This window comes from Chaetodon trifascialis, chromosome 1 (assembly GCF_039877785.1).
Source record: "Chaetodon trifascialis isolate fChaTrf1 chromosome 1, fChaTrf1.hap1, whole genome shotgun sequence".
NCBI lineage: Eukaryota > Metazoa > Chordata > Actinopteri > Chaetodontiformes > Chaetodontidae > Chaetodon > Chaetodon trifascialis.
The window spans coordinates 33,699,841-33,716,305 of NC_092056.1; the positions used below are offsets into that span (position 1 = coordinate 33,699,841).

General features: G+C 39.1%; 1 protein-coding gene across 1 annotated transcript; it reads left to right on the plus strand.

The window, feature by feature from the left end:
- The first annotated feature begins 997 nt into the window (after positions 1-997).
- fadd (Fas (tnfrsf6)-associated via death domain) lies at positions 998-16,056 on the plus strand. The gene is made up of 2 exons (XM_070965521.1): positions 998-1,355; positions 15,611-16,056. Exons 1-2 carry the CDS (start codon positions 1,055-1,057, stop codon positions 15,880-15,882), a joined length of 573 nt encoding a protein of 190 aa, XP_070821622.1. The 5' UTR covers positions 998-1,054; the 3' UTR covers positions 15,883-16,056.
- Positions 16,057-16,465: the final 409 nt, after the last annotated feature.

The window sequence follows — 16,465 nt, forward strand, 5'->3', positions numbered from 1 at the left end:
ATGCTATTTAGAAATATTGACTACCCTCAGCCTTTGTCACTGCTGCCCCCTGACCCAACTCAGTCTCCTGCAGGGAAGGTTTGTTTCTCCTCTAACAGAGGTATAAACTCCAGAATCAGAGCTTTGTTTCAGGATGCCCTGGTCTCTATTCCTTCAGCAACATTTCTTTGGAATAATTTTGTGAGTAATGTAGTTTGGAAGAAGGTTTGGTCTTTGCCACAAAAGTACCTTCTAACAAATAAGGTTAGAGAGGTGTCATTCAAGTTGATCCATAGATTTTATCCGGTGAAGCATTTCTTGCAAAAGCTGAAGAGAGACATAGATATAAATTGCTCTTTCTGTGAATTGCATCCTGAAACCTGCTCTCATTTATTCTGGTCTTGTAAATTTACATATGAATTTTGGAAAGATGTTAATGACTACATAACAGATAAGATCCTCACCGATTTTGCTCTCTACTATAAGGATGTTATATTAGGATGTTTCGAGTATGGAGAAAAAGATACAAATGCCTTTTTTTTAATCAATCTATTATTGCTACTCTGTAAATTCCATATTCATAAATGTAAATTTACAAACCAAAAACCCAAATTCTATGTTTTAATGAAGGAACTGAAACAATATATATCTTTAATTGAGTCCTCAAAGAACAAAAAGGCTATCAAAACTGTCAGTTTGTAATCAGTATCTTAAGATGAATTTTTTTGTCACACTCTCGCTCACTTAATGTATTTTTATTTATTTATTTATTCATTTTTATCATATGTTATTTATTTACTTATTTTTCTCAATAACTTATGAGTTATTTTTTGTTCTCATTATGCTATATTCTCCAAATTATTTCTTCCTTATTACTTCTTTGTTGTTTGTTTGCTGTTCTGTACATTTCACGTTGTTTGCAAATTATTGAAATTAAAAAAAAAAAAAAAAAACACGGAAGTGAAAGGGTTTTTTTTGTTGTTGTTTTTTCTTCGGAAGTGAAAGTAAAACTGAACTATTTCCTAGTTCAGATAGACTACATCGGTGTGTCAGTGGTGCGGTGTGTGTCCAAGACATGAGCTCTCTCCAGTTTAATGCTGTTTTATTGGAAATTTCTAATCAGCTGTCCGCAGAACAGCTGGACCAAATCAAGTTTCTGTGTCGAGACATGATCACTAAAAGACGGCTGGAAACGATCGACACCGGAAGCAAACTGTTTGATGCTCTGACGGAGAGAGGCAGATTGGGAGCCGATAACAAGGAGTATCTTTGCGTGCTACTCCGGGAAGTTCAACGCCACGATCTGTCAGAAAAATTAAACCGTTTTGAAAGTCAGACTGGGTCTACAGACAACCAACCGGACGACGAGGAGAAAGGTACAGTAGCGTATGAATCATGTGGCGGTGTAAAGCCAAAGGGGCGTGCAGTAGCTGAGTGTTTCGACGGCTGCTAATACCGATAATGTTGATTATGATAATGTATTTTTTGGTCATTCAAACTGGGACATACACTCAATATCCAGTTTATTAGCCACAGCTAGGTATGATGAAATATGACGCGATGCAGTAAAGTACAACGGTTCTGCAATGAATGTAATTTTGCAGCCTGCAATTTGTCGTGCTGTTAAACCATTGTGTTATTGTGCAAACTTAACTTAAGCCACCGATGTTTCTGTTTTCTGTGTTCATAGGTTTATCTAATAAACTGGACATTGCATGTAATTGACCTGTAAAATATGATACAATTTAATCGTAATCATAATGATGAGATGGACTTTCTGTTATTACCTTTTTACTCAGTTAGCCGCACATTGAAATTTTAACGCACTTTACAAAAGCTCCACCTCTATTCACAAGGGGTGCAGCTGATACTACATTGCTGCATGCATTAGAAACCTTTTGTGTGGACTTAAAGCACTGTAGGCATCAGAGGCACAGATGTGCTGACTTTTAGTCTCTAGTAAGGGTCAAGCTAGATAAACACTGCATCCCGTATTTCCCATAAAGCATCTCAGTGTCTCTACTCCACAACCCCAGTTTATTGCCCAAGTTTTCTGTTTTAAGTCTGTAGTCTCTAAATCCAAGTTGAGATACCCCTATGACATCATCAGCTTGTTTTCCTAAGACTTGACTAAGCTCCTTCAGAGCCACTCAAGACATTATTCAACCATTTTCACAGGCTGAGTTGTTGTCTTTGTGAATGTTCAGTTGACTTTGATGAGTAAAATGAGTGAAATTCCCCTCTAAGCTAAGGGAAGTCCACAGTTCATTGAACAAAGATGCAGCCCCCACATGGCAAAATCTATCAGTTTCTTCTCTGAATTTGTAGTTAACATTTCTCTGACAGTGATCAATTTTATATGCCCTAAACTTGGTAGTCATTTTAAATTTGTAGATGAAGTCTTCATCTAAGTGTGTTCATGTACATTCAGTTCATTGTTTCTGGTATATGTCATAGGTTTATACAATTATACAGTAACTCACTGACCCTGTGATTAGTTTTGGCTGTTATAGACACAAGGTGCAATCCATTAAGGACAAGTGGTCTCTCTAAACCTGTTGTGGCATGTACACATTGGGGATGCCCAATTAGAAAATACCTTAGCAGTGATGATACTGTCATAATTAACATAACTATACCTAGTATTTTTCCTGACAAGTACTAGTACATTGACCTGTACCTGTTTTGTAACTGGAACAGAACCATTTCAACATACCATATTAATAGAATATGCAAATATAGTCTGTTAAAGTAGCAAGTCTGTTACTATAATTAACTTTTTTTTTATTTAGCATCTCACCAGAGACAAGGCAGTAGATTTTTTCAATTCAATCTATGACTGACTGACAACAAAACTGAAAAGCTAGTAGCAACAGTCTTGTATTATTTTTTAATAAAAATATTTGAGGAATAGGATAAAATGTTGTCTTATATTGGCTTATATTCCACATCTAGCTTAATAATTGGGATTTCTGTAGGTTGTTTTAACCCCTTTTTATTCCCAGATCATCATATACCAACGATTTGTCACGACCCTCGGCCTCTCATTACAGACAAACAAGGTACCCCTAAGCGTCTGTATGAGACAGACCAGGCTTTCATCTTACTCCAATGTAAACCCATCCATCCATCTATTTTCTATGCCGCTTATACCTTTCGGGGTCGCGGGGGGGCTGGAGCCTATCTCGGCTGTCAACGGGCAGGAGGCGGGATACACCCTGGACTGATTGCCAGTTGATCACAGGGCAACATATACAGACATACAACCATTCACACTCACACCTAGGGGCAATTTTACAGTCATCAATCAACTCCCCTGTGGGAGGAAGCCGGAGTGCCCCGAGAGAACCCACGCATGCACGGGAAGAACATGCAAACTTCACACAGAAAGGCCTGACCCGGGAATCGAACTGGCGACCTTCTTGCTGTGAGGCACACGCACTACCTGCTGCACACCTGTAAACCCCATGTGCGGTAATATTAGATGCCCAGAACTGCTCTAGCTGTTTTCTCATCCCAGTGATACACTAAGCCTCTCAGAAAGCCTTTTTAACATGTTAATGTTGTGAAATGATCACAGTTTGGTTAGTTGCATCATGAAGAGACTAGGATAAAATGGCCACCAAGGGCTGGTGTGGTTTGTCAGGCTCCATACCTTTCCCTATTTTTTTTTTTACATTTTTCTCAGTTTCTTGTCAGTTCCAGCCAGTGTTTTTCAGCAACTAACTCAAAGAAATGTCTGAATCCAAGTCAAGAAACAAACAAGTAACACAAGTAACAAACAAACAACAAGTACAGAGAAAATGGATCTGTTTGGACACTACTACTTTGCCTGTGGTTTCTGATTGCTCCACCTGTTCAAGCCCTTTGTTTGACAAGTAATCAATTACTTACTTTTGGACTTCCTACTCCCCTGGATAACACACCAAGACTGAATCATTTTGGACATGGATATTTATTTATTTATTCCATCTTCTGGCAGAAAGAATATTGTAATGGAAAAGACAGCAAACAATTCACCAAGCAAAGCAAATGGCATGCTTGCAGTACTCTATTGTTTTTGCTGCTACTGAGTGGGGATATTCAACTGAACCCTGGTCCATTAAGAAATTCAACACCCGGTCAGGATGTGCAACTGGAAAAAACACAGCAGAAAAAACATTGGTTCGGCATGATCACACCAGAGGGACTGAACCAATGGACATGTTCCAAATCACTGTTTGCTGAGCTTCAACAACCCATCAGTGACTCCAATCTTCACCAAGATGAGTGTGGACTGCAGGATCAAACAGGTGAACTGTCTAAGGACTGTCTCCATCAGAATGCACAACTGGGTCCAGCTGATGCAGATGAACCTGGTCTACCAACAGATTAAGAACTATCTCGCTCACGTTATTACATGAAACACGAAGAAAATGTGCAGGGAAATAGGCAACCAGCAAATCCCGCACACACAGTGACAGAAGTGCCCCAGGTCACGCAGAAGGAAAACAAAGACAATTTAGATTTTTGCAGACTGTAAATCATGCAAAGGTTTTATGGGACACAAACACCAATCCAAAGGGTATTGTGGGAGGGCATTTAAACATTCAAAGCATTATATCAAAACAAGATCAAGTTCAACACCTACTGACGGACTCTAATTTGGATTACCTACGTCCAACTGAATCGTGGCTGAATTGTAATATCCCAACACAAATTGATGTACCTGGTTATGTCTGCTTAAGGAAAGACAGATTGATGGGAAAGGGGGGTGGAGCATTGATTTAATTAGTGATATTTGTAAGTGAGATGAAATCAATTTTGATACACTTTTAGAATGTGTGGCCATTAATCTAATACCATCAACAAAAATGAAATTTGACATCATGACTTTATATCATCCTCCATCACACGGTGCTTCATTTTACCAGTATTTAGATGAATTACTTAAACAACTAAATTGGAGCTGTGAAAGTGTTTTTCTAGGAGACTATAATACAAATTGGTTGGACAAAGGCACCAAACAAAAACTAAAAACAATCTATTCAAAACATAATTTCCAGCAAATAATTAAAGAACCGACGAGACTTACTAAAGTCAGCAAAACTGTCATTGATTTGATTTTTACGAATAGACCTGAGAGTGATAAAGACGTATAATTTAATTGCAAGCCTGTCTGACCACAGTATGGTTTTAACTCTTAGAAAATTAATGAAAAACGTCTACTGTAGGAGCAGAATGTGAATTAATTTATTTGTGTATTGTGTACTGGGTATCAGGTCTCATGAGGTAATTAGCGGTCGTTATGATATATGGGGGGAACCTTTCTTTGTCTGGTCAGGTGTTCCACCCGGAAGTATAAACAGTTTTTGAAGCCTGCAGCCGCTGAAGTGCTGGAGTTGCATGTGTGGATGTATGAGCGTTGTTGGAAACCTGTTCAATTTTAATGGACACTGACACTTTGTGATGGAAAATAAATGGACAATGTGTTCAACTGGCAAGTTTGACTCCAACTTTGATTCATCAGTCAGCGCGTCAATTAGGTTATCCAGGTGCAGCACCTCAGTGGCTTAAAGCGTTGGTTTAGCCTCTATATCTACAATCCTGATGCAACGACTCCGGTAAATCAGAGGTAAATCAGGCATCCCCAAGAACAAGACGACCCAATTTGAAAATTAATTACCGAATATTAACTGGGACAATGTTATGCAAACTCATGATGTAAACACCTGCTGTGCTACAATGATGAAAACACAGATTTAATGCAGAAATATAGTCAACTATTGAAACACCCACGATGGCGCAGGGCTTTACCATGGCTGAATAAAGATATTCGCCAGCTAATGAAGAAAAGAGACCTCGTGCTCAACACACACAGACATACTTATTTTCAAAGGGTGAGAAATAAGGTAGTTAGGGAGTTACGTACTACAAAAACCTGTTACTTAATCCAACTAATTGCCGATTCAGAGGGGAAAAGCTCAGCGCTCTGGAAACATCTAAATATTTTGACTAATTGAGCGCCTAATCCGAAAAAATCTGTTGTGTAATTGAACATAAAGGGAATAGCTAGTACCAATAATTTGGAAATTGCAAATGAATTGAATACATTTTTTTTTATTAAATCAGTTGAGGAACTGGCAGAAAATTTCCAACCAGTTAAGTAAGACAACATAGCGAGAGAGCTCTCATTGTCTTTTCATATGAAAGAGGTCAATCAAAATGAGACCAGTAAAGTTATAGTGCAATTAAGGCATTCTAAGGCCAAGGATCATTTTGGGTTGGATACTTTATTAATTAAGAAAGACAGTTCTCTTCTTCAAGTGCCAGTGACACATGTGACTCATCAATCAGAGTTAATGAATTTCCTAAGATCTGGAAAAAGGCAATTATAACTCCCATTCACAAGTCTGGAGCACCTGACTTGGTCTCCAATTATAGACCAATTTCCATCTTACCTGTGCTCTCAAACGTACTTGAGAGAGCAGTTGCTAAACAACTTGTTAATTACCTTGAAAGCAACCATTTACTGCACCCCAAACAATTTGGGTTCAGAGCAGGGTACTCAACAGAGTTGGCAAACTGTTATCTCAGAGAAACTATTAAACAGTTAGTAGATGAAAGAAATGTAGTGGTGGCAGTATTCTTGGACTTTGATACTGTCAACCATAAAATTCTCCTAAATAAGCTCAAAGCATATACTTTCTCAGATGAGACAATCGCTTGGTTCCGATCTTATCTTGAGCATAGAGAGCAATGGGTTAGATCTAATTCTACCCTGTCAACTGTCCAGACTTGTTGAATGGCAATTCCACAAGGTTCAATTTTGGGCCCCTTGCTTTTTAGTTTATATATTGATTTGCCCAACAGCTGCAAAAGAGCTAAATGTCAAATGTATGCTGATGATACAATTGTATGTTTAAACTCCTCAGATGGCAGTAGAAACACTGTCAAAAGAAATGTCTGGTGTGTCACAATGGCTTCAAAATAATAATTTGACTTGAATTACAAAAAGACAGTGTCAGTGTGTTTCTCGATTGAGAGGAAAGCCAATGAAAATTCTGGAATAAAGATTAATGAGATAGATATAGATCAGGTAGGTGAGTTTAAATTTTTGGGTGTCATTTTAGATTCTCAATTGAAGTTTGATCAACTTTCCTTCCAAATCCTAAAGGACTGTTGGCGCTGCTACCAGAGCACTGTTAAAGATTCCAAAAGAAAATACTTGTCAAACCTCATTGAGTCTAATCGTCACAACCCGCGTGTGTTATTTAAAACCATTGACACTGTTCTTAATGCCCCACAGCCTGTCAGCTTGGAGGCATCTCCTGAAATGTGCAATAGCTTCCTGCACTTTTTCATTGACAAGGTTGCTACTGCTAGGGCTCTCATCTCAGCTCCTGCATCTGATCCCTCTGACCCTGTCCCATTTTCTGTAGCTCTTGATAAGTTTGAACCTGTGTCTCTGTCGTAGAATATCTGGTTGGCCGTATTAAGCCGTCAGGTTCCCCCCCGTGACACTGTCTCTCCTCGTCTTTTTAAGGTTTTTCCTAGTATAGGGAAAACAGTTTTAGCTATCAATAACAGCAGTCTGTCTTCAGGAGTTGTTCCCGTGAGTTTTAAACGTGCAGTGGTGCAGCCCCTACTTAAGAAACCTGGCCTTGATCGCAGCGTGTTGGCCAACTTTAGGCCCATTTCCAAGTTGCCTTTTATTTCTAAAATCTTGGAGAAAGTTGTCCATGCTCAGTTAAAGTCTTTCCTGGATAAGCATGGTGTCCTGGAGGTCTTTCAGTCTGGATTTAAAACTCAGCACAGCACTGAGTCAGCTTTATTGAGAGTTTTTAACGATATCTTCCTGGCTACTGACTCCTGGTTTTGTTGGACCTAACTGCAGCCTTTGACACTGTGGACCACAGCACCCTAGTGGCTCGGTTACGTCACCTAGTGGGCATCTGTGGTACTGCACTGGAGTGGTTCAAATCTTATCTGGCCGACAGGAGTATGAGTGTAAGCCTTGGAAATTCGGAGTCCAGCTCTGCTCCACTACTGTATGGGGTTCCACAGGGGTCTGTTTTAGGGCCCCTGCTTTTCTCTCTATATTTACTACCCCTGGGCTCCATCCTGAGAAAGCATGGCATCTCTTTTCATTGTTATGCTGACGACAATCAGATTTACGTGCCACTGAAAAAGAAAAATGCCTTCTCCCTCACACCACTTCTGTCATGTCTTGAAGACATCAAAGCCTGGATGGCCTTGAACTTTCTAAATTTCAATGAGAAAAAAACTGAAGTGATATTGTTTGGCCTCAGTGGCCCTTGTGATCCCCCTCCTGTTGACTTGGGCCCTTTGGCAGGCTATGTAAGGCCAACAGTCTCAAACTTGGGTTTTAAGATGGACAGTGATTTTAAATTGGATCGGCAAATTAGTGCTGTAGTGAAGTCCAGCTTTTTCCACATTAGGCAGCTGGCAAAGGTGAAGCCTTTCCTTGCACAACAGCACTTTGAAACAGTAATCCATGCCTTTATTGCATCTCGGCTGGATTACTGTAATCCACTTTATTTTGGAGTCAGCCAGTCCTCCCTCGCACGCCTCCAGCTGGTGCAAAACGCAGCTACTCGCCTGCTAACTGGAGTGTGTAAGAGGGAGCACATAACTCCTATCCTGGCCTCCCTCCACTGGCTGCCTGTGCACTTTAGGGTCCATTTTAAGATTATTTTATTTGTTTTTAAATCTTTAAATGGTCTCGCCCGCCTTACCGCTCTGAGCTCCTTCACCTCTACGCTCCTGCTCGGTGCCTCAGGTCAGCTGATCTACTGTACCTGGAGGTACCGAGATCAAAACGGAAGCTCAGAGGGGACAGAGCTTTTTCTGTGGTGGCTCCAAAATTATGGAATGAGCTACCACCAGTCATTAGGCAAGCCCCATCACTGTCCATTTTTAAAACTCGTCTTAAAACCCACTTTTATTCCTTGGCTTTCAACTCCACATGAGACTCCGCTCTTGTTTTAGAGTCTTATGGTTTGTTTTTACTTATTGTTTTATTGCTTTTAATAGTTTTTAAAAACAATAAAACAATTATTTTAGTGTTTATTCCTGTTTTATTTTATTTATCTTATTCCACTTTATTGTTTTGTCTATAAATTGTACAGCACTTTGTTTCAACTCTGGTTGTTTTTAAAGTGCTATATAAATAAAGTTGAAGTTGAAGTTATGTAGAGGCGGTGCAAAACCAATTTAAATTGTTTTCGCCCGATTAGACTATACATACCCATAAAGGCAGCACAACAGTTCATGCATGCCATGATATTTTCTCATTTATCATACTGTATAACTGTTTGGGGCCCAGCTAACCAGACAGCACTTGCACCCATTAGGTCACTATATAAATAGACACTGAAAGTAATGGATGAAAAATCTGTAACCTGTATTCACTGCGGAATGATCGAGAAATATAATCTGTTAAGTTTTGACAGTTTTCTAGGTTTCTTATTTTTAAAACTTATTTTCAAGTAAGTGATGTATGTGAACAACCTTGCCCCAGAAATACTGTATGTACAACTGGTACATAAACAAAATGCTGGAAATAGAACTAGGGGTGCAACAAGCAGAACAACATTCAGACAGTCGTCCTTCTCAATATTACGTGCAAAACTCTGGAACATGTTTCCACCTGAAATCAAAACATTAACAGACCACATTGCTTTTAACACACAAGCAAAACAAGGGTTGCAACTGAAACTAGAAAATTTCCCCCCGGCGGGAAATTTTGAGAGCAGTACAGTGCGCAAACGTGTGTGGCTAGTGCTATAGAGGTCAGTGTCCAGTACTAAAGACAGAACACTGACCTCTATAGCACTGCAGTGCTATTAAAAACACACACAGAAACATACACATCTCAGCTGTATGTGTTTGTGTTTGTATTAGTAAACACCACAGACAACACTGCATGAGATCCTTGTAAATGCTATAGAGGTCTACTGGGCCACATTTGAGATTTTAACCCTGGTTACGTGTGTTGGTGTTTGTGTGTGTCTGTGTAATCACATGAAGCTTCATATGTGTGTTTGGGTGTGTGGGAGAGGAGTGCTCAGAGAAGTACTGAGGCTCAGAGGTTGCCACGGCAACTTGAACTTGAGTTGCCAATAGGGACCCCCCCAGGCAGACAGACAGGGGCAGACAGAAACGTGGAGAAAAAGAGCCATTTTCTGCCTCTGCACTGCTCTCACATTAGGGCTTATTCTGAGAGAACGGTAGCTCCTATCAGAAAAAAATACAGACCATCATCTCTGTAAGGACTTCCTGAACGCTTTGGTGTGCTTTTGGTGTTTCTATACAAAATATTTTATAGACACTTGCGACTTTATAACAGGAGTCCGTTCTGCTTCTCTCTGAAAATCTTTGTAGTGGAGTCAATAAGGAGCAGAGACAGATGTGGCCGCACTTAGAGGCTGCTAATTCAAATTCTGTAAGTCTCTCTGATTTTTTTGAACACATTGTGAGAGACAGAACAAATTTGTCTACAAATGTGGGAAAAAATCATGCGTCTAGAGCGTAAATCGTGGCTGGGAGGAGTGTGGAAAGACAAAAAATCTGGAGTTTGGAGATGACATCACGCACTCTGACACGAGCATCCCATGCAATACACACACATTATAATCTCAAAATTTCTTCAAAATTGATCCTGGTAATTGAACAGCAATTGATCAAAAACTATATGGCCTATCAAACGTGAACGTATGCCGGAGCAGTAGTCCTTTGAAAAAGGTCGAAATTTTTTCCCTTTTTTCGCCTCGTCCCATTTACTTTGAATTAGGGCTGGGCAATAAAAACGATAGCGATATGTCTCGCGATAGACACGTCATCAATATCAATAAAAGAAGTTGCGAAGCGAGGTTGGTTGCATGAACAAAGGCACTCGCTCTCAGGTAACCGAGCAACGTAGGGAGTAATCGCTAATCAGTGAGAGAGACACAATAACACGCTAATTATGTAACATTATCAAGTTCGGTTGCGCCATAGCGTTGTCTTGTGTTTGATGCTCCGTGAGGAGTGAGATGAGAAATAGAAAGCGCTGCAGTGAGCGAAGAAATTGTCGATAAAACAGGGAAAGTCAGCCCGCCAGTATGGCAGTTATAAGTCGGACCGTAGTCAGACCAATGTGGTCTGTAACTTATGCAAGACTGTCGTCCCCACCAAGACCCGTAATACCACAAACTTGTTTAACCACCTTAGCCGCGCTCACTCTTTGGAGCTCAGCCATATTCGCCAACGTCCAACAACATCTACAACCACAGCACCACCGCACAAGCAGCTGACCACCGTGCAGAGGTATCTGCTTCAGTGCCTGATGACAAATCATCTAAAAGGCACAAAGACATAACGGAGGCAGCGGCATATCATATAGCTAAAGACATGCTTCCGCTGAGCACTGTGGAGAAGCCAGGGTATAAACATCTCTTACACATGCTTTTTTTTCTTTTTTCTTTTTTTTTTAAAACACACTTGCAATAAAAATATAATTGAATAGTTCATGTATGTTTAGAGTAAGAAGAGTGACTAAAGTTGGTTTTATAATTCAGTCAAGTCTACCTCAGTTTCTGCTATGTTTACAGAAGACTGCACATATCTGAAAACATTTTATTCAGCAGAAGGTGAATCAGCTTGTGAACTTCCTGCACTAAACCTGCAGAAAAAAAGTTCTCAGGTTTCTCTCTGTTTACATTTTTACACTTTTTTTTACATTTATTATTTGAGTGTTTTCCATGGTTGTGTTGACATTTCCTTTCCTTTCTGCCTTGATATCTGAGGGGATTATAATCAGAGGAAGGTTCAATATAAAATAAAAATGTTTAAATTGAATGTATTTTTCTCCCGGTCCTTATTTTAAATAGGTCATAAAAAATATCAATAATTATCGATATTGACCAATATAAAACACTTATATCGCAATAGAGTTTTCAGCCATATCGCCCAGCCCTACTTTGAATGGGAAATTTTCGTGCGTTTTTCGCACGAAAATTTCATACCGAGTCGGCGGTATACCGAGTCGGTGGTATAGAAAATGGATGGATGGAAGAAGAAGAAACATGCAGAAGAACAAGAGTATTCAGTGCTCAGCACTGTATCACTAATACTAATAATAATAAGAAGAAGAAGAAGAAGAAACGCACAGAATAACAAGTGTTCAGTGCTCAGCACTCTATCACTACTACTAATAATAATAATAAGAAGAAGAAACAGGCAGAATAACAGGAGTGTTCAGTGCTCAGCACTCTATCACTACTACTACTAATAAGAAGAAGAAGAAACAGGCAGAATAACAAGAGTGTTCAGTGCTCAGCACTCTATCACTACTACTAATAATAATAATAAGAAGAAGTAACGCGCAGAATAATAAGAGTCTTCAGTGCTCAGCACTGTATCACTAATAATAATAATAATGAGAAGAAGAAACACGCAGAATAACATGAGTGTTAAGTGCTCAGTGCTGTATCACTAATAATAATAATAATAATAACAATGAGAAGAAGAAACACACAGAATAACAAGAGTGTTATAAGTGCTCAGTGCTGTATCACTAATAATAATAATAATAATGAGAAGAAGAAACACACAGAATAACAAGAGTGTTAAGTGCTCAGTGCTGTATCACTAATAATAATAATAATAAGAAACGCACAGAATAGCAAGAGTGTTCAGTGCTCAGCACTGTATCACTAATAATAAGAAGAAACGCGCAGAATAACAAGAGTGTTCAGTGCTCAGCACTGTATCACTAATAATAATAATAAGAAGAAACGTGCAGAATAACAGGAGTGTTCAGTGCTCAGCACTGTATCACTAATAAGAAGTAGAAGAAGTTGAAGAAGAAACGCGCAGAATAACAAGAGTCTTCAGTGCTCAGCACTGTATCACTAATAATAATAAGAAGAAGAAGAAACACACAGAATAACAAGAGCGTTCAGTGCTCAGCACTGTATCACTACTACTACTAATAATATTAAGAAGAAGAAACAGGCAGAATAACAAGAGTGTTCAGTGCTCAGCACTGTATCACTAATAATAATAATAATGAGAAGAAGAAACACGCAGAATAACATGAGTGTTAAGTGCTCAGTGCTGTATCACTAATAATAATAATAAGAAGAAGAAGAAGAAGAAACGCGCAGAATAACAAGAGTGTTCAGTGCTTTGCACTGGATCACTAATAAAAATGATAAGAAGAAGAAATGCACAGAATAACAAGAATGTTCAGTACTTTGCACTGTATCACTAATAAGTTGAAGAAGAAGAAGCACACAGAATAACAAGAGTGTGCAGTGCTCAGCACTGTATCACTAATAAGTTGAAGAAATTGAAGAAGAAGAAACGTGCAGAATAACAAGAGTGTTCAGTGCTTTGCACCGTATCACTAATAAGTTGAAGAAGAAGAAGAAACGTGCATAATAAAAAGAGTGTTCAGTGCTCAGCACTGTATCACTAACAATAATAAGAAGAAGAAGAAACGTGCAGAGTAACAAGAGTGTTCAGTGCTTTGCATTGTATCACTAAGTTGAAGAAGAAGAAGAAACGCGCATAATAAAAAGAGTGTTCAGTGCTCAGCACTGTATCACTAATAAGTTGAAGAAGTTGAAGAAGAAACGCATGGAATAACAAGAGTGTTCAGTGCTCAGCACTCTGTCACTAATAAGTTGAAGAAGTTGAAGAAGAAGAAACGCACAGAATAACAAGAGTGTTCAGTGCTGAGCACTGACACTAACAAGCATGTGAACATTGACTTATACATACAGTACTATTAGTTTTCTGTCCTTATCTGTTTTGTGTTTTTTGTCTCTATTTTGTCTTTGTTTCGTGTTTTAATGTTTTTGTGCTGTTTTACCTTTGCTCTCGAAGTTTTAGTAAAGGCCTAAGCAGGGACAGACAGCTGTATGCATGACATCTGTCTTGTATTTACATGAAATAATGTTTGATGCATTTGTCCCTGTTCAATGAATTTAAATAAATAAATAAAGTATGTAGTATGCGTCAACGCTACTTGGTTATCTTAGGGTTACGATCAAAACTACTTGGTTAGGTTTAAGAAAAGATTGTTCAGTTTTGGTTTCACTTTTGGTTTGTCATGGGACACAAACCCTAATGTCCATTTGTTTGATACATCCATCCACCCCACCTTTTTCCATTTGAAGATTTTCTTGCTTATTATACTGTGCTATTTTGATCTCGATGTCTTAATATTTTTGTGGATGGGTTTACTGTGAAATTAGTTGAATGCCCAGTACATGTGGTACAGACACCTAAGGGTACCAAGTGTGTCTGTATGAAATGCTGAGGGGCTTGACAAAGCATCGATATTTAACTGGGAATGGGACCAGGCTCAGTGTTTACACACAGAGCTTGCTTCTCATATACAATTCAGCCTGAGAATTCTGGTCACAAATCTTCTGATTATGGACTGTATTTTCTGACGTTTTTTGTTTCTATGTGACTAATGGAGACAACAAGGACAAACATCACAGAAGCAGCAGGAGAGAAACAGCATGTAGAGGCTGAATATTTTCACATCTAAATTTAAACACCTATATAGATTTAAATATGCCAGCTTTCAACAGATATTCCTGAAAAAAAAAATGCAGTCATTTCACATTTGAATGTATGGATTTTTTACATTTCAAATGGAAATTTGAATTTAAAATATTCAGCCTAGTCATCAATACATGAACAAACAAATTGTTTTAAAGACAGAATCCTCTTGAAAATATACTGTCCAAGTATAACAAAGTATACTGAGGACACGAGACATCCTGAGTTGAGACATTCTGAGCTGCAGAAATGTTTTTAAAGTGCAACATGAAAATAGTTATTATTGATGTATTTTATTCCTCCTATGATTACTATTCTTTGTCCTACTTCTGGGCGGCATGGTGACGCAGCAGGTAGGGTGCGTGCCTCACAGCAATAAGGTCACTGGTTCGTTCCCCTAGTCGGGCGGGGCCTTTCTTTGTGAAGTTTGCATGTTCTTCCTGTGCATGTATGGGTTCTCTTCCGCGAACTCCGGCTTCCTCCCACATACCAAAAACATGCTCATTAGGTTAATTGGGGACTCTAAATTATCCTTAGGTATGAGTGTGAGCGTGAATGTCTGTATATGTTGCCCTGCAGTCGACTGGCAACCAGTTCAGGGTGTACCCAATGACAGCTGGGATAGGCTCCAGCCCCCCTGCAACCCCGAAAGGGATAGTTGGGTATAGACAATGGATGGATGGATTTGTCCTACTTCTCTTAATAATATTAATAATGCTTGTAAGTTTTGGGAATGCAATCATTCAGGAGGTAGAGGGGTCGTCCACCTATCAGAAGGTTGGTGGTTCGATCCCTGGCCTTGGCAGTCCACATACCGAAGTATCCTTGTGCAAGATAATGCTCATAATGAGCAGGTGGCTTAGCTACTGTATGAACGTGTGCGTGAATGGGTGAATGCAGACTTGAGTTGTGAAAGTCCTTTCAGTGGTCTTCTGACTAGAAAAGCACTTTACAAATACAGTCCATTTACCATAATGCTTTGATAAAGATGCTTTTCTTGAAGTTAACTGTTTCCCAAAATTCGGAAAATGTTTCTTATTTAAACCCTTAATGTCTCCTCCTTCTTCAGCCAAACTGGACATTGCCACGGAGGTGATCTCCGAGAATCTGGGAAAGTCTTGGCGTAAACTGGGCCGCAAACTGGGTTTGACCGATGTTAAGCTAGAGTCCATCTCCAAGAGGCATCCCACAGAACTGGAGGAGATGGCAGTGGAGCTGCTGAAGGAGTGGAGGAAGATTCGAGGAGCTGAGGCACGAACAGAGGAACTGATAAAAGCCCTTAGAGCCTGCCAGTACAACCTAACAGCTGATAAAGTTGAACACAAACTCGCAACCCGTTGATATTGATGGATATGTACAGATCCAATAAAACAGATTCATTTTGGGAATGTAAATGAAAGCTGGGATGTAAAGAAATCAAATTTCAACAAAGTTATGCACAGATATATGAAATTATGCAAAAAAATAATCATCTTTGGTGAGGTGAATAAATCGACTTCCTGATTAAAACAAGCATGCAAGAGAAAGTGTGTTTATAGGACTGAGCAGAGCTCTTCAGCTCGTCAGCTAATATTGCTCATCTTTCATGTTTTTAAATTAATTTGGCGATATTCTGATTCTCAAATAATGGTAATCCAACAGAAAGGAAGATTTCTGCTGGTAGTGGTGAAAACAATTACAGACCTGTCAGCAATATCAAAAGCTACTTAGAAACACTTATTAATTTTATTGTGATATTTACCTTATATTAAAAAGCTAATTGTATCAACATGACGCATTTTCATTCATACTAATTTAATGTCACCATTGCCATTATTAGACAGCAGATGCTGTTTTTCAGTTTTCTGCTTTTGTAAAAGAAGGAAGATGTCAAGCTATGAACTATTTGGCCTTTTCTGGGAAAACAGGTGATACAGGGACCTGT

Bases quoted from the DNA above. Each gene is read 5' to 3' on its own strand.
- fadd (XM_070965521.1), top strand. From the start codon at position 1,055: ATGAGCTCTCTCCAGTTTAATGCTGTTTTATTGGAAATTTCTAATCAG. The intron at 1,356-15,610 runs GTACAGTAGCGT...CTCCTTCTTCAG, and splicing joins ACCGGACGACGAGGAGAAAG to CCAAACTGGACATTGCCACG.